At 44.3% G+C, this 12,152-nt stretch overlaps 1 protein-coding gene across 3 annotated transcripts in view; it reads left to right on the forward strand.

Moving 5' to 3' along the window:
• Positions 1–12,152, forward strand: part of LOC137545351 (protein mono-ADP-ribosyltransferase PARP14-like) — a 245,744-nt gene that overhangs the window by 33,325 nt on the left and 200,267 nt on the right. For all 3 annotated transcript variants that reach the window (XM_068266480.1, XM_068266481.1, XM_068266482.1), the window contains exons 2-3: positions 2,667–2,806; positions 10,635–10,668. In XM_068266480.1, coding sequence (XP_068122581.1) covers positions 2,667–2,806; positions 10,635–10,668 — 174 coding nt within the window. The remainder of the gene's footprint in view (positions 1–2,666; positions 2,807–10,634; positions 10,669–12,152) is intronic.

The raw sequence follows: 12,152 nt of genomic DNA on the forward strand, positions 1-12,152 counted from the left end.
ACCACGGACCTCACACCCAAGACTAGGGAATTGTGTTATCATTCTGTTATACTTCAGACTAGTTCCAGGGTGTTGATGACCACGGACCTCACACCCAAGACTAGGGAACTGTGTTACCATTCTGTTATACTCCAGACTAGTTCTAGGGTGTTGTGACCACGGACCTCACACCCAGACTAGGCATCGTTTCGATATCTGTTATGACCTATTGCATTCCTGACTATTCCTCTGCTCTCTGATTCGGTACCTACGCATATCTGCTCTCCTGTTGCCGACCCTGCCTGTCTCTGGTTACCGAATCAGTCTCCTGACTTTGTACTTTATCTGCTCGTGTGTTGCCGACCCGGCCTGCCTGACCATTCTGTTGTCACCCGCTCCTTGGGTGTTCAGTCACCCTGCAGGAGTCTACCGCCCTCGGGGAGCCTTCCTGCCATCTAGTCGGGGACTCGCCCCTCGGGAGTCCTTGGCTGCAGTAGAGTCATACTCTACTTATAGGACCACCTGCTACCCCGGTGGTCCTATTCCTACTGTCGCACCAAAACACTCACACTTGTTAGGTGTCCAGAGGTTAGTTATACTTGCATTATTGGTGATTCTGCAGATCATCCATAATCAGGTATATATCTGTATTCTTGGTGATTCTGCAGATCACCAACAATCAGATTCTCTCTGTGTGCTGACACCGATCGTTACAATTACTAATGCAAAAGTTTGGATGTTTGTTACTCAATCACGCAAAAATGGCTGAACGGATTTGAATGAAATTTGGCACACACATAGTACACTACCTGGAATAAAGTATAGGATACTTATTATCTCCATAATCAAAAAGTGGGCGGAGACAAATACACATTTCCCTGGGAAAATATAAACTGCAGCCATTCTTACACTGTTAATGTCAGGGTTCTCAAACTTTGCACAGTTGCTCACTGGGTGACTCGGTGACTGGGATTAATATTCAGAAAAATGGGTGGAGCCTACAAAAGCCAATCAAAATTCACCTATTGATTTTCAAGGGGAATATTTAATTGCAACCATTCTTGCACTGTTAATGGCACAAGCCTCAAACCTGGTACAGTTGGTCATTGGGTCACTGGGGTTCAAATTTAGAAAAGGAGGTGGAGCCACAGCCACTCAAATTTGTTTCATTTCAATGCAAATTATTGATGCCAAAGACCCCAAAGCTCACAAATTTGGTCATTAAGTAATTGAGTAATTGAGTAATTGCGTGTTAGAAAAAGTAGGCGGAGCCAAAGCCAGCCAAATACATACCCGGGCAACGCCGGACCATCAGCTAGTGTGTTACAATGTGACTAAGGAAGTGACGCAGGCATACATTGCTGCCTGCGATCATGGTGGCCTGGAGAGGAGAAGAATGAATGGGAACTATTTAAGAATGATCACTGGTTTTGAACAAAAACAGTGATCATTTTTGGTGCACAAACGGATTGGCCCAGGGGAATTTTGTCCCCTGCTGCCAATCCCCCCTTGTTGCCTGGAACATCGCGGTCGTGGTCTTCTGTATGCATGATCGCCTGCACAGCCCCCCAAACTACACAGACGTGACTATTGTGTCCCTGCGGCTGTAGGAGCTGCTGCTGTGGTCATGGGGCTCACATGCCAGCGGCAGAAATGGTCAGGGTTAGGCGTAAGGAAGGGGGGTTGTGACGGGGCGGGGGGGGGGGTGGATTAAGGTTGGACATTAAAGCTGTTGTAAAATATTGATTACATTTACCAATGTTTTACTAATAAAAATGTCTGCTGTAAAAGAGTAGAATATCGGTAAATGTTACTGATATTCCACTACTGACTATTTCCCAGTGCCCAAATTTCCTAGCACCGTTATTTCACATATGCGTGCCACCCACCGGAATAAGTCCTAGTATCCCTGTGACACTTATCTGGCTCAACACCAAATGAGTGCATATTTCTCTCTGCCAGTTACCGTGACCCTGCGTAGCATATACAGTGATAATGGCACAAGAAGTCGGTAACAGAAATAAAATCAGATTCGCAACCCCCTTCCCTCACTCCCCAACCATCCCTCTCCTTAAAGGGAACCTAAACCGAGAAAGATGGATTTTTCCTTTTAAAATACTACCAGTTGCCTGACTCTCCTGCTGATCCTGTGTCTCTAATACTCTTAGCCACAGCCCCTGAACAAGCATGCAGATAAGGTGCTCTGACTGAAGTCAGACTGGATTAGCTACATGCTTGTTTCAGGGTGTGATTCAGCCACTATTGCAGCCAAAGAGATCAGCAGGGCTGCCGGGCAACTGGTATTGTTTAAAAGGAAACATCCATATCCCTCTCAGTTTAGGTTCCCTTCAAGGCAAGTCAAGTTTGGCCAGGATATGAGCCTGCATGTTCATCCATGGTATGAGGTCCTACAGACGCTATCTCCAGTTCATATGAGTCGATTGTCTACCCCACCCTAGCTGCCTGTTAGTTGGTTAAATGCTAGAGGCTTCCATAGGCTCAGAGTGGGCCAGTGAGCGTCCTGTAACTGCACAAGCAATGTCATCCTATGGAAAGTTATGTTCATCAGAAGGTCAGAAGCATCCGCTCATCAAACATCGCGCTGACCATCTGTTCATCATAGAACATACAACAAAGCACTAGGTATTATTAACTCTTGTGATTATTTGTTTATATTTTTATCACAGCACGAGATCGAGTCCTGCAGAAAAAGACTCATGAGCTGAAGTTACCAGGCAGAAACACATTACAGCTGACAGTCCGGATACCAGAGGAAGGAGAAACTCCCAGTGACAGCACTTCCCCACCCACCCAGGAGGGGGCAGCAGTAAGTTGGTGGTGCAGAGGAGGGATTTGAACTTACAGGAGCATGCTATGAAGCAGAACTCAAAGGAAAAAAAAAATATAATTTCAGATTGATACCGTATTTATATAAAGAATGGGAGGTGCCTAAGGAGTGTGATCACAGCAACTTTACTGACGTTTTGTGAGATAAATCTATTCTATATATTCTATATATTAAACCTCATTCCATGATGGAGACCTGAAGGATGATGGTTCATAATGTCACTGTCTTATACCTTCCCTACAGGTCACGCCCCCCCCCCCCACCCTCACGCCCCCCCACCCCCCCGACAAGGTAGAAGAGGTATAAGGGTACTAATGTACCCTAATGTACCCTTTAACCATTTTTACAAAGGATCAAGTTAAACGTGGGCAGCACGGTGGCATAGTAGTTAGTGTTCTCGCCTTGCAGCACTGGGCCCCCCAGTTTAAATCCCAGGACTATCTGCACAGAGTTTTATGTTCTCCAAGTGTCTGCGTGGGTTTCCTCCGAGCACTCTGATTTCCTCCCACATTCCAAAAACATAAGATACGTTAACTTAATTTGCTACCCCGTAAATTGGCCCTAAGCTACAATACATATACTACACGATACATACATAGAACTATGGAAGGAGTTAGATTGTGAGCTCCTCTGAGGGACAGTTAAGTGGCAAGACAGTATATACTCTGTCTGTACAGCGCTGCCAAAGATGTCAGCGCTATATACTGTAAATACTAAATAATAATAATAATAAAAATAATAACATAAATGTGCACTACACAATACACACATACACATATAACTATGGTAGGAATAGATTGTGAGCTCCTCTGAGGACAGTTAAGACAATTTACTCTGTACAGCGCTGCAGAAGATGAGGAAGTGAGTAGTTCCCTGATTGCCGCTTGCTTTATAACATTGATTTTTCAGTATTTTAAAGAGAACCTGAGGTGGAGTTCTAATAATGAAATCCGCACACAGAGGCTGGGTCTGCCTATACTGCCCAGCCTCTGTTGCTATCTCAATCCCCCCGAAGTTCCCCCTGCGCTCTGCTGTCCCCCATAAATCACAGCCGCGCTGTCGACATGCAGCGGGCTGTGTTTACCTAGTTAGTGTCACTCTTGCCGCTCCTGCATAGCTCTGGTCCCCACCCGTGTTCCTTCCCTCCAATCAGCAGGGAGGGAAGGAACACGGGTGGGGACCAGAGCTATACAGAAGGCGGGGGAGCAGCAAAAGTGACACTAACTAGGTAAACACAGCCCGCTGTGACACGCTGCGTGTCGACAGCGCGGCTGTGATTTATGGGGGACCGCAGAGTGCAGGGGGAACTTAGGGGGGATTGAGATAGCAACAGAGGCTGGGCAGTATCGGCAGACCCAGCCTCTGTGTGCGGATTTCATTCTTAGAACCCCACCTCAGGTTCTATTTAAGCAGAAACTAGCTGGAGGGGATGCGGGGAAGGGGGGACCCAGGTGAGGAAGGGGGGACAACCCCCCCCTTCCCCCATCCTGGCTGCTACCCCCTCCAGCATGACGGCCCCCTCCCCACCCACAGGCAAGGCTGGGACAAATGATCCATTTCTGTGTCTCCAAAACTGGCTGTGTAGAGGGGGATCCATTTTCCTATTGCCTGCCACTACCCCTGCGCGTATCGGGGTCCATATGCGTTGCGTGAAAGTGCAGCAGATCTGGACCTTCCATTCAGGTTTTGAAAATGGGTCCCCGCAAATGCAGACAGGTCCATTTTTTGTTTGGGTGAAGACGGCTGCGATTTTTAACATTGCTATCCGTGGCTCCGGTTTTCATCAGGTTTGAAAACGGAGCCACTGATATGTTCCCAGACCTAGGGTGAACCCACTCTAAGAGGTATGGATTTTTGGCTGCAGTTCTTCTATTAAGAAATCTGCTGGACAGACTTCCCTGGACAATTGATGTTTTTTCCTGGGCCCTTCGGGACTCTGCCAGTTCTCAGGCTCTGCCAGAGATGGCTTTCTGATGAAATGGGGCCCAAGGTGACGTAGTAGTAGCTTTGGCTTCCTCCAAAAGTCTTTTTGGTAAGCTGAGATGGAAAGGGTACAAGAGTAGGTTGCACCTGGGCCCCTTAATGCCCATTCTACCCCAGGAATCTACCTAAGTTATACATAAAAAACAAATTGTACACAAGCGCTCACAAGGTATAAGATAATAACTCTTATAAAACACCAGGCAGTCTTAAGAAACTTAATAGACACCAGTCCATAAACAGTGGAGCGCTCCCTGAGTATTTGTGAATAGCTTTTAAAAATATACAATGAATTGGGTAAGCACTCAGAAAAGTCTCTGCTGTCATCTGTATCTGAACTCAATAAATGATGGCAATGATATAACATCAATGGGACAGTCACAACGCAGAGCCTCCGGCAGAAGCACAACGGCTGCACTGTGACAGCAACAAACATCTGACAAGCAAATTGGAAGCGGAAGGTGCCGACGTCCAGAGGTTGCCAGAGAGGCTGATGGGTGGCCTATACCCCTAAGGCGAAATCGGGCCCATTAAAGGGACACTTAAGTCAAAAAAAAAAATGAGTTTTACTCACCTGGGGCTTCCAATAGCCCCCTGCAGCTGTCCAGTGCTCTCGCCGTCTCCCTCCGATCCTCCTGGCCCCGCCGGCAGCCACTTCCTGTTTCGGTGACAGGAGCTGACAGGCTGGGGATGCGAGTGATTCTTCGCATTCCTGTCCACAATAGCGCCATCTATGCTGCTATAGCATATGTCATCCTACTAATATAATAAATGGGAAAGTTCGGATGTTTGGATGTTTGTTACTCGATCACGCAAAATCGGCTGAACGGATTTGAATGAAATGTGGCACACACATAGTACATTACCTGGAATAAAGTATAGGATACTTTTTATTCCCATAACCAAAAAGAGACAAATACTGGAAAATGTAAACTGCAGCCATTCTTACACTGTTACACTGGAGGTGTGTTTAGCTTCTAAGGGTAGAATGGATAATTTGCATATATTCAGCAGTGTTGCTCTGGGAGACATCTCAAGCTCACTCCAACCTGAATTATCGCAAATTATTTCTGTTTTAAGAAAGCAAACTTTTGTTTTTCTTAACATTCTTAGTAAGGGGGCTTTTAGGACCATTGTAGTCCCTTACACACTCCAATGAGCTGGGTAGTTTGTACCTTTCGATGTTACAAGCCCTACTGCATAGAGCCAAATGAATCTATGCCATGCACTGATGAGGATCAAACAATCCAAACCAGTCTGCATGCATGTTGGATTATTATAGCTCTGTACAATATAACAAGCTGACACATCATTGCATTCCAGTGGTTCTGGAGGTGTGTTTAGCTTCTTAGGATAACAATGGTTAATTTGCATATATTCCGCAGTGATGCACTGGGAGACATCTCAAGCTCACTCCAACCTGAATTATCGCAAATTCTTTCTGTTTTAAGAAAGCAAACTTTTGTTTTTCTTACACTGTTAATGGTAGGGTTCTCAAACTTTGCACAGTTGGTCGCCGGGTGACTAGGGTTATTATTCAGAAAAGTGGTTGGAGCCTATAAAAGCCAATCAAAATTCACCTATTGATTTTCAAGGGGAATATTTACATTTCTGCCATTCTTGCACTGTTAATGGCACAAGCCTCAAACCTGGTACAGGTGATCATTGGGTGACTGGGGTTCAATTTCAGAAAGGGGATGGAGCCACAAATAGCCAATCAGATTTGTTTCATTCCAATGCAAATTATTGTTGCCAAACACCGCAAAGCTCACAAACTTGGTCATTGAGTAATTGATTGTGTGTTAGGGTTAGGGAAGTGGGCACAGCCAACACCAGCCAAATACATAAGCGGGCAACGCAGGGTCATAAGTGGGCGGAGACAAATACAAATTTTACTGGGGAAATGTAAACAGCAGCCATTCTTACACTGTTAATGGTAGGGTTCTCAAACTTTGCACAGTTGGTTACTGGGTGACTGGGATTAATATTCAGAAAAGTGGGTGGAGCATACAAAAAACAATCAAAAATTACCTATTGATTTTTCAGGGGAATATTTCATTGCTGCCATTCTTGCACTGTTAATGGCACAAGCCTCAAACCTGGTACAGTTGATCATTGCGTGACTGGGATTTAAATTTATATAAGGGGGTGGAGCCCCAAACAGCCAATCTGATTTGTTTCATTTTAATGGTTATTGATGCCAAAGACCGCAAAGCTCACAAACTTGGTCATTGAGTAATTGAGTAAATGGGTGTTAGGGTTAGGAAAAGAGGGCGGAGCCAACACCAGCCAAATACATAATCGGGCAATGCTGGGTCATCAGTAGGCGGAGACAAATACAAATTTCACTGAGAAAATGTAAACTGCAGCAATTCTTACACTACTAATGGTAGGGTTCTCAAACTTTGCACAGTTGGTCACTGGGTGACTGAGATTAATATTCAGAAAAGTGGGTGGAGCCTACAAAAGCCAATCAAAATCCACCTATTAATCTTTAAGGGGAATATTTAATTGATGCCATTCTTGCACTGTTAGTCACCTGTACCTGGTACAGTTGGCCATTGGGTGATTGGGGTTCAAATTCAGAAAAGGGGTGGAGCCACAGCCAATCAGATTCATTTTATTTCAATGCAAATTATTGATGCCGAAGACCGCAAAGCTCACAAACTTGGTCATTAAGTAATTTTGTGTTAGGGTTAGAAAAAGTGGGCGGAGCCAACACCAGCCAAATACATACCTGGGCAATGCCGAGTCTTCAGTGGGCGGAGACAAACACAAATTTCACTGGGAAACTGTAAACTGCAGCCATTCTTACACTATTAATTGTAGGGTTCTAAAACTTTGCACAGTTGGTCACTGGGTGACTGGGATTAATATTCAGAAAAGTGGGTGGAGCCTACAAAAAACAATCACAATTCACCTATTGATTTTCAAGGCAAATATTTAATTGCTGCCATTTTTGCACTGTTAATGACACAAGCCTCAAACCTGGTACAGTTGATCATTGGGTGACTGGGGTTAAATATTTAGAAAAGGGGTGGGGCCACAAACAGCGAATCAGATGTGTTTCATTTCAATGAAAATTATTCATGCCAAAGACCACAAATCTCACAAACGTGGTCATTGACTATTGACAATTGTGTGTTAGGGTTAGAAAAAGTGGCCACAGCCAACAGCAGCCAAATACATACCCGGGAAACATTAGGACATCAGTGGGTGGAGAAAAACACAAATTTCACTGCCAGAATGTAAACTGCAGCCATTCTTACACTGTCTGTCAATGGCAGGGTTCTTACACTTTGCACAGTTGGTCACTGGCTGACTGGGATTAATATTCAGAAAAGTGGGTGGAGTCTACAAAAGCTAATCAAAATTCACCTATTGATTTTCAAAGGAGTGGAGCCACAGCCAATTAGATTTATTTCATTTCAATGCCAATTATTGATGCCAAAGACCGCAAAGCTCACAAACTAGGTCATCATTGAGTAATTGTGTGTTAAGATTAGAAAAAGTGGGCAGAGCTAACACTAGCCAATTATATACCCGGGCAAAGCCGGGCGACCAGCTAGTATACAATATAGCAGCATAGAGGGCGCTAATGTGTCTGGGAACGCGAAGAATCACTCGCGTCCCCAGCCTGTCAACTCCTGTCACCGAAACAGGAAGTGACTGCAGGCGGGGCCAGGAGGATCGGAGGGAGACGGCGAGGGCACCGGACAGCTGCAGGGGGCTATTGAAAGCCCTAGGTGAGTAAAACTCATTTTTTTTGTTTGACTTAAGTGTCCCTTTAAGGCCAGAAAGTCTGGTGAGTCTCTTCACGCTGGGGGGCACTGTCCCATTGATGTTATATCATTGCCATCATTTATTGAGTTCACATACAGATGACAGCAGAAACTTTTCTGAGTGCTTACCCAAATAATTGTATATTTTTAAAATCTACCTAAGTTGCCTTGTGGCATTATCCTGCCTTGCTCTACTGATACCTTATAGTATTGAAGGGAAATGAACGGGTGCATGAAAAAGTGGTGTGAGAAAATTTGGGCATCCAATTTCTGCTAGTAGAATATGGGTAAAATTTACTGATATTCTATGATTTAAAGAGAACCCGAGGCGGGGTTCTTACATTGCAATCCCCATACAGAGGCTGGGTCTGCCTATAGAGCCCAGCCTCTGTTGCTATGTAGCTTCCTCCAAAGCCCCCCCTGCATGCTGTGAGACCCCATTAATCACAGCCGCGCTGTCGACACGCAGCATGTTGCAGCGCGCTGTGTTTACCTCACTAATGCCAGTCTCGCCGCTCCCCCGCCTTCTGAATCACTCCAGTCCCCGCCCACGTCCCTTCCCTCGCCGCTGATTGGAGGGAAGGGACGCGGGCGGGGACTGGAGCGATTCAGGAGGCGGGGGAGCAGCCGAGACTGACATTAGTGAGGTAAACACAGCCGCATAGCGCGGCTGTGTTTTATGGGGTCTCGCAGCGCGCAGGGGGGGCTTTGGGGGAAGCTATATAGCAACAGAGGCTGGGCTCTATAGGCAGACCCAGCCTCTGTATGGGGATTGCAGTGGAAGAACCCCGCCTCGGGTTCTCTTTAAAAGTGTAATTATTGCTTTTAATAACTCACCCTAACACAACTCTCACACAGAACGCTCACTAACTAGTGATGAATCACCTAATTACGATAACCAAAATTACACGTACATTTTTGCAATTACGCCTATATGTAATTCAATTGACGTTGCATAATCATTTGCAATTACGCATGAATTTACATGTAATTTACGCATAATTTCGTGCTGACTTTGGCGGTGAACAGCAAAGCCCCCCTACACGCTATTGCTACCAAAATTGCTACATATGTTAAGGAGAATAGTGGGTACAAGTAGAAAAATAATTTTAAAAAAATCTTCAACGTTTTTGAGAAAATCGATTTTAAAAATGCAAAAAAAAAAAAGCGTTTTTAAACTCGGAAAAATGACAGTTTAAAAACCATGTTTCTTTGTATATTTAAAATCGATTTTCTCAAAAACTACAAGGTCTTTTTGAATAATTTGTAATTTCTGCTCATCACTAACTGCCCCACCAAGACCGCAGCGATGTACTGGGCACAGCCCCGTCACTCGGTTGTCCCCCTGGAGACACAGACAAAGCGATCGCTCTCATAGGCTGATGCCTAAGAGAGATGAGTGCAGGAGTTGGCTGTCGGGGGAGGGAGTAGGGAGGGATATATTTTAAAGCAGATTTTTTTATTTCAAAATAAAATAAATACAATAATAATAATTTAAAAAATACAGATCACAGCAGCAATCAGATGCCACTAACAGAAAGCTCTGTTGGTGGCAACAAAAGGAGGAAATACTCATTTGTGTGCTCAGTAGTATGGCTCTACAGCGAGCTGTTAAAGCTACAGAGCACTGAATTGTACAAAATAGCCTGGTCACTAGAGGGGTGACCTGTGGTCCTCAAGCGTTTAATCCTCATACCAAACTATTTTTATTTCAGTGTTCCATCCTACAAATGAAAATGATGATCATTAGCACCTGTTTGGTATAACTGGTTTATCAAACACCTTGAGTTTAATCCTACAAAACCTGTGCAAGTGTACCCATAAGGAATAATTACGTTTTAAAGGCAAGGATAGATCACATCAAAGTCCGACTGGATTTGGATTATTTTACACATATATATACACATTTTACACACACACACACACACACATATATATATATATATATATATATATATATATATATATATATATATATATATATATATATATACATTTGTTCAGTTATAAAGGCTTGCTGATCTTGCATTCTCCATCTCTTGCAGGATCCCGAACAAAAGGAAAGACTGGATGTGTCAGGTAATTGCACTTTTTGTGGGGCATATCCTAACACTGAGGGTCTGATCTACTGAGGTTCCCAACACTGGAAATCACTGGAGATTAAACATTTCAACACTCTTAGAATAGACTTATTAACCAGAGAGTAAAGATGTGATGTGCAAATGTAATTCACCAAGATAGTTTCTCATCAGAATCAGAAGTGTAGCTAGAAATCTGGGCACCATAGCAACATTTTGGTTACTCCTCCCTCCCATGTATCTTTCCCTGGTGCCTAGTTTCTCCCCGAGTCCCCCCCCCCTCTTCCATTTTATTATATTCGCCTGACCCTGGTGGGACACCCACCTTATATACATTTCTAGTGCCCCTTGCCATAGATATCCTGGCGCTGGCAGTATAGAGTTCTCCCCTGTAAAGCTTTCCCTGGTAGTTTAGTGCCCCCCTCTCCTTTATCATATTTCCTGGACCCTGCAGGTCTATTGATTCCACCTCCTATATAAATATCCCTGGCAGTCTAGTGATCCTTGCTATATAAGTTTCCCTAGTGGTCTAGCGGTTCTCTCTCTCCCTCATTCAGATTCCCAACACCATGGTGGTCTAGCGGTATAAATATCGCTGGTAGTCTAGTGTTCCCCATTCTATAGCTTTCCCTGGTGGTCTCAGGGTTTCCCTTCATACCTGCACCCTCATTATCCTTGTTGTATAGCTTTCAGTCATTAGTCATATTTACCTCTGGCCAACAGCAGTTCTGCTAGCTTCCAGAGTCCATGACTTAAAGAGACACTGAAGCGAAAAAAAAATGATGATATTATGATTTGTATGTGTAGTACAGCTAAGAAAAAAGACATTAAGATTAGATACATCAGTCTAATTGTTTCCAGTACAGGAAGAGTTGAGAAACTCCAGTTGTTATCTCTATGCAAACAAGCCATTAAGCTCTACGACTAAGTTAGTCCTGGAGAGGGCTGTTATCTGACTTTTATTATCTCAACTGTAATTGAACTGTTTACTTTTCCTCTGGCAGAGGAGAGGTCATTACTTCACAGACTGCTCTGAAAGACTCATTTTGAATGCTGAGTGTTGTGCAATCTGCACATATTATAGAATGATGCAATGTTAGAAAAAACACTATATACCTGAAAATAAAAGTATGAGAATATTTTCATTGCTGCTAATCTTCTAGTAATTATTCATAGTACACAACCAATTCATTATATCATACATTTTTTTTCGCTTCAGTGTCTCTTTAAAGGGAATATCCGAGCAATTAAAAAAAAATCTACATGCTCAGGGCTTCCTCTAGCCTCTAGCAGCTGCTATCTCCCTCCCCGCGGCTCCGCTCGCATCCGCTGGCTCCCGGTCCCCTCCAGTGCAGAGGCCGACCTCACCAGGTCATCCTGTGATGCGCCTGTGTGAGCACCACTGTCAATCAAGTCCACGTTGTCCGGAGTGTACTGCACAGGCGCAGAACCAGGGACGGATCTAGACCAAGTTGCCCCAAGTTG

This window comes from Hyperolius riggenbachi, chromosome 2 (genome assembly GCF_040937935.1).
Source record: "Hyperolius riggenbachi isolate aHypRig1 chromosome 2, aHypRig1.pri, whole genome shotgun sequence".
NCBI classification, from domain to species: Eukaryota; Metazoa; Chordata; class Amphibia; order Anura; family Hyperoliidae; genus Hyperolius; species Hyperolius riggenbachi.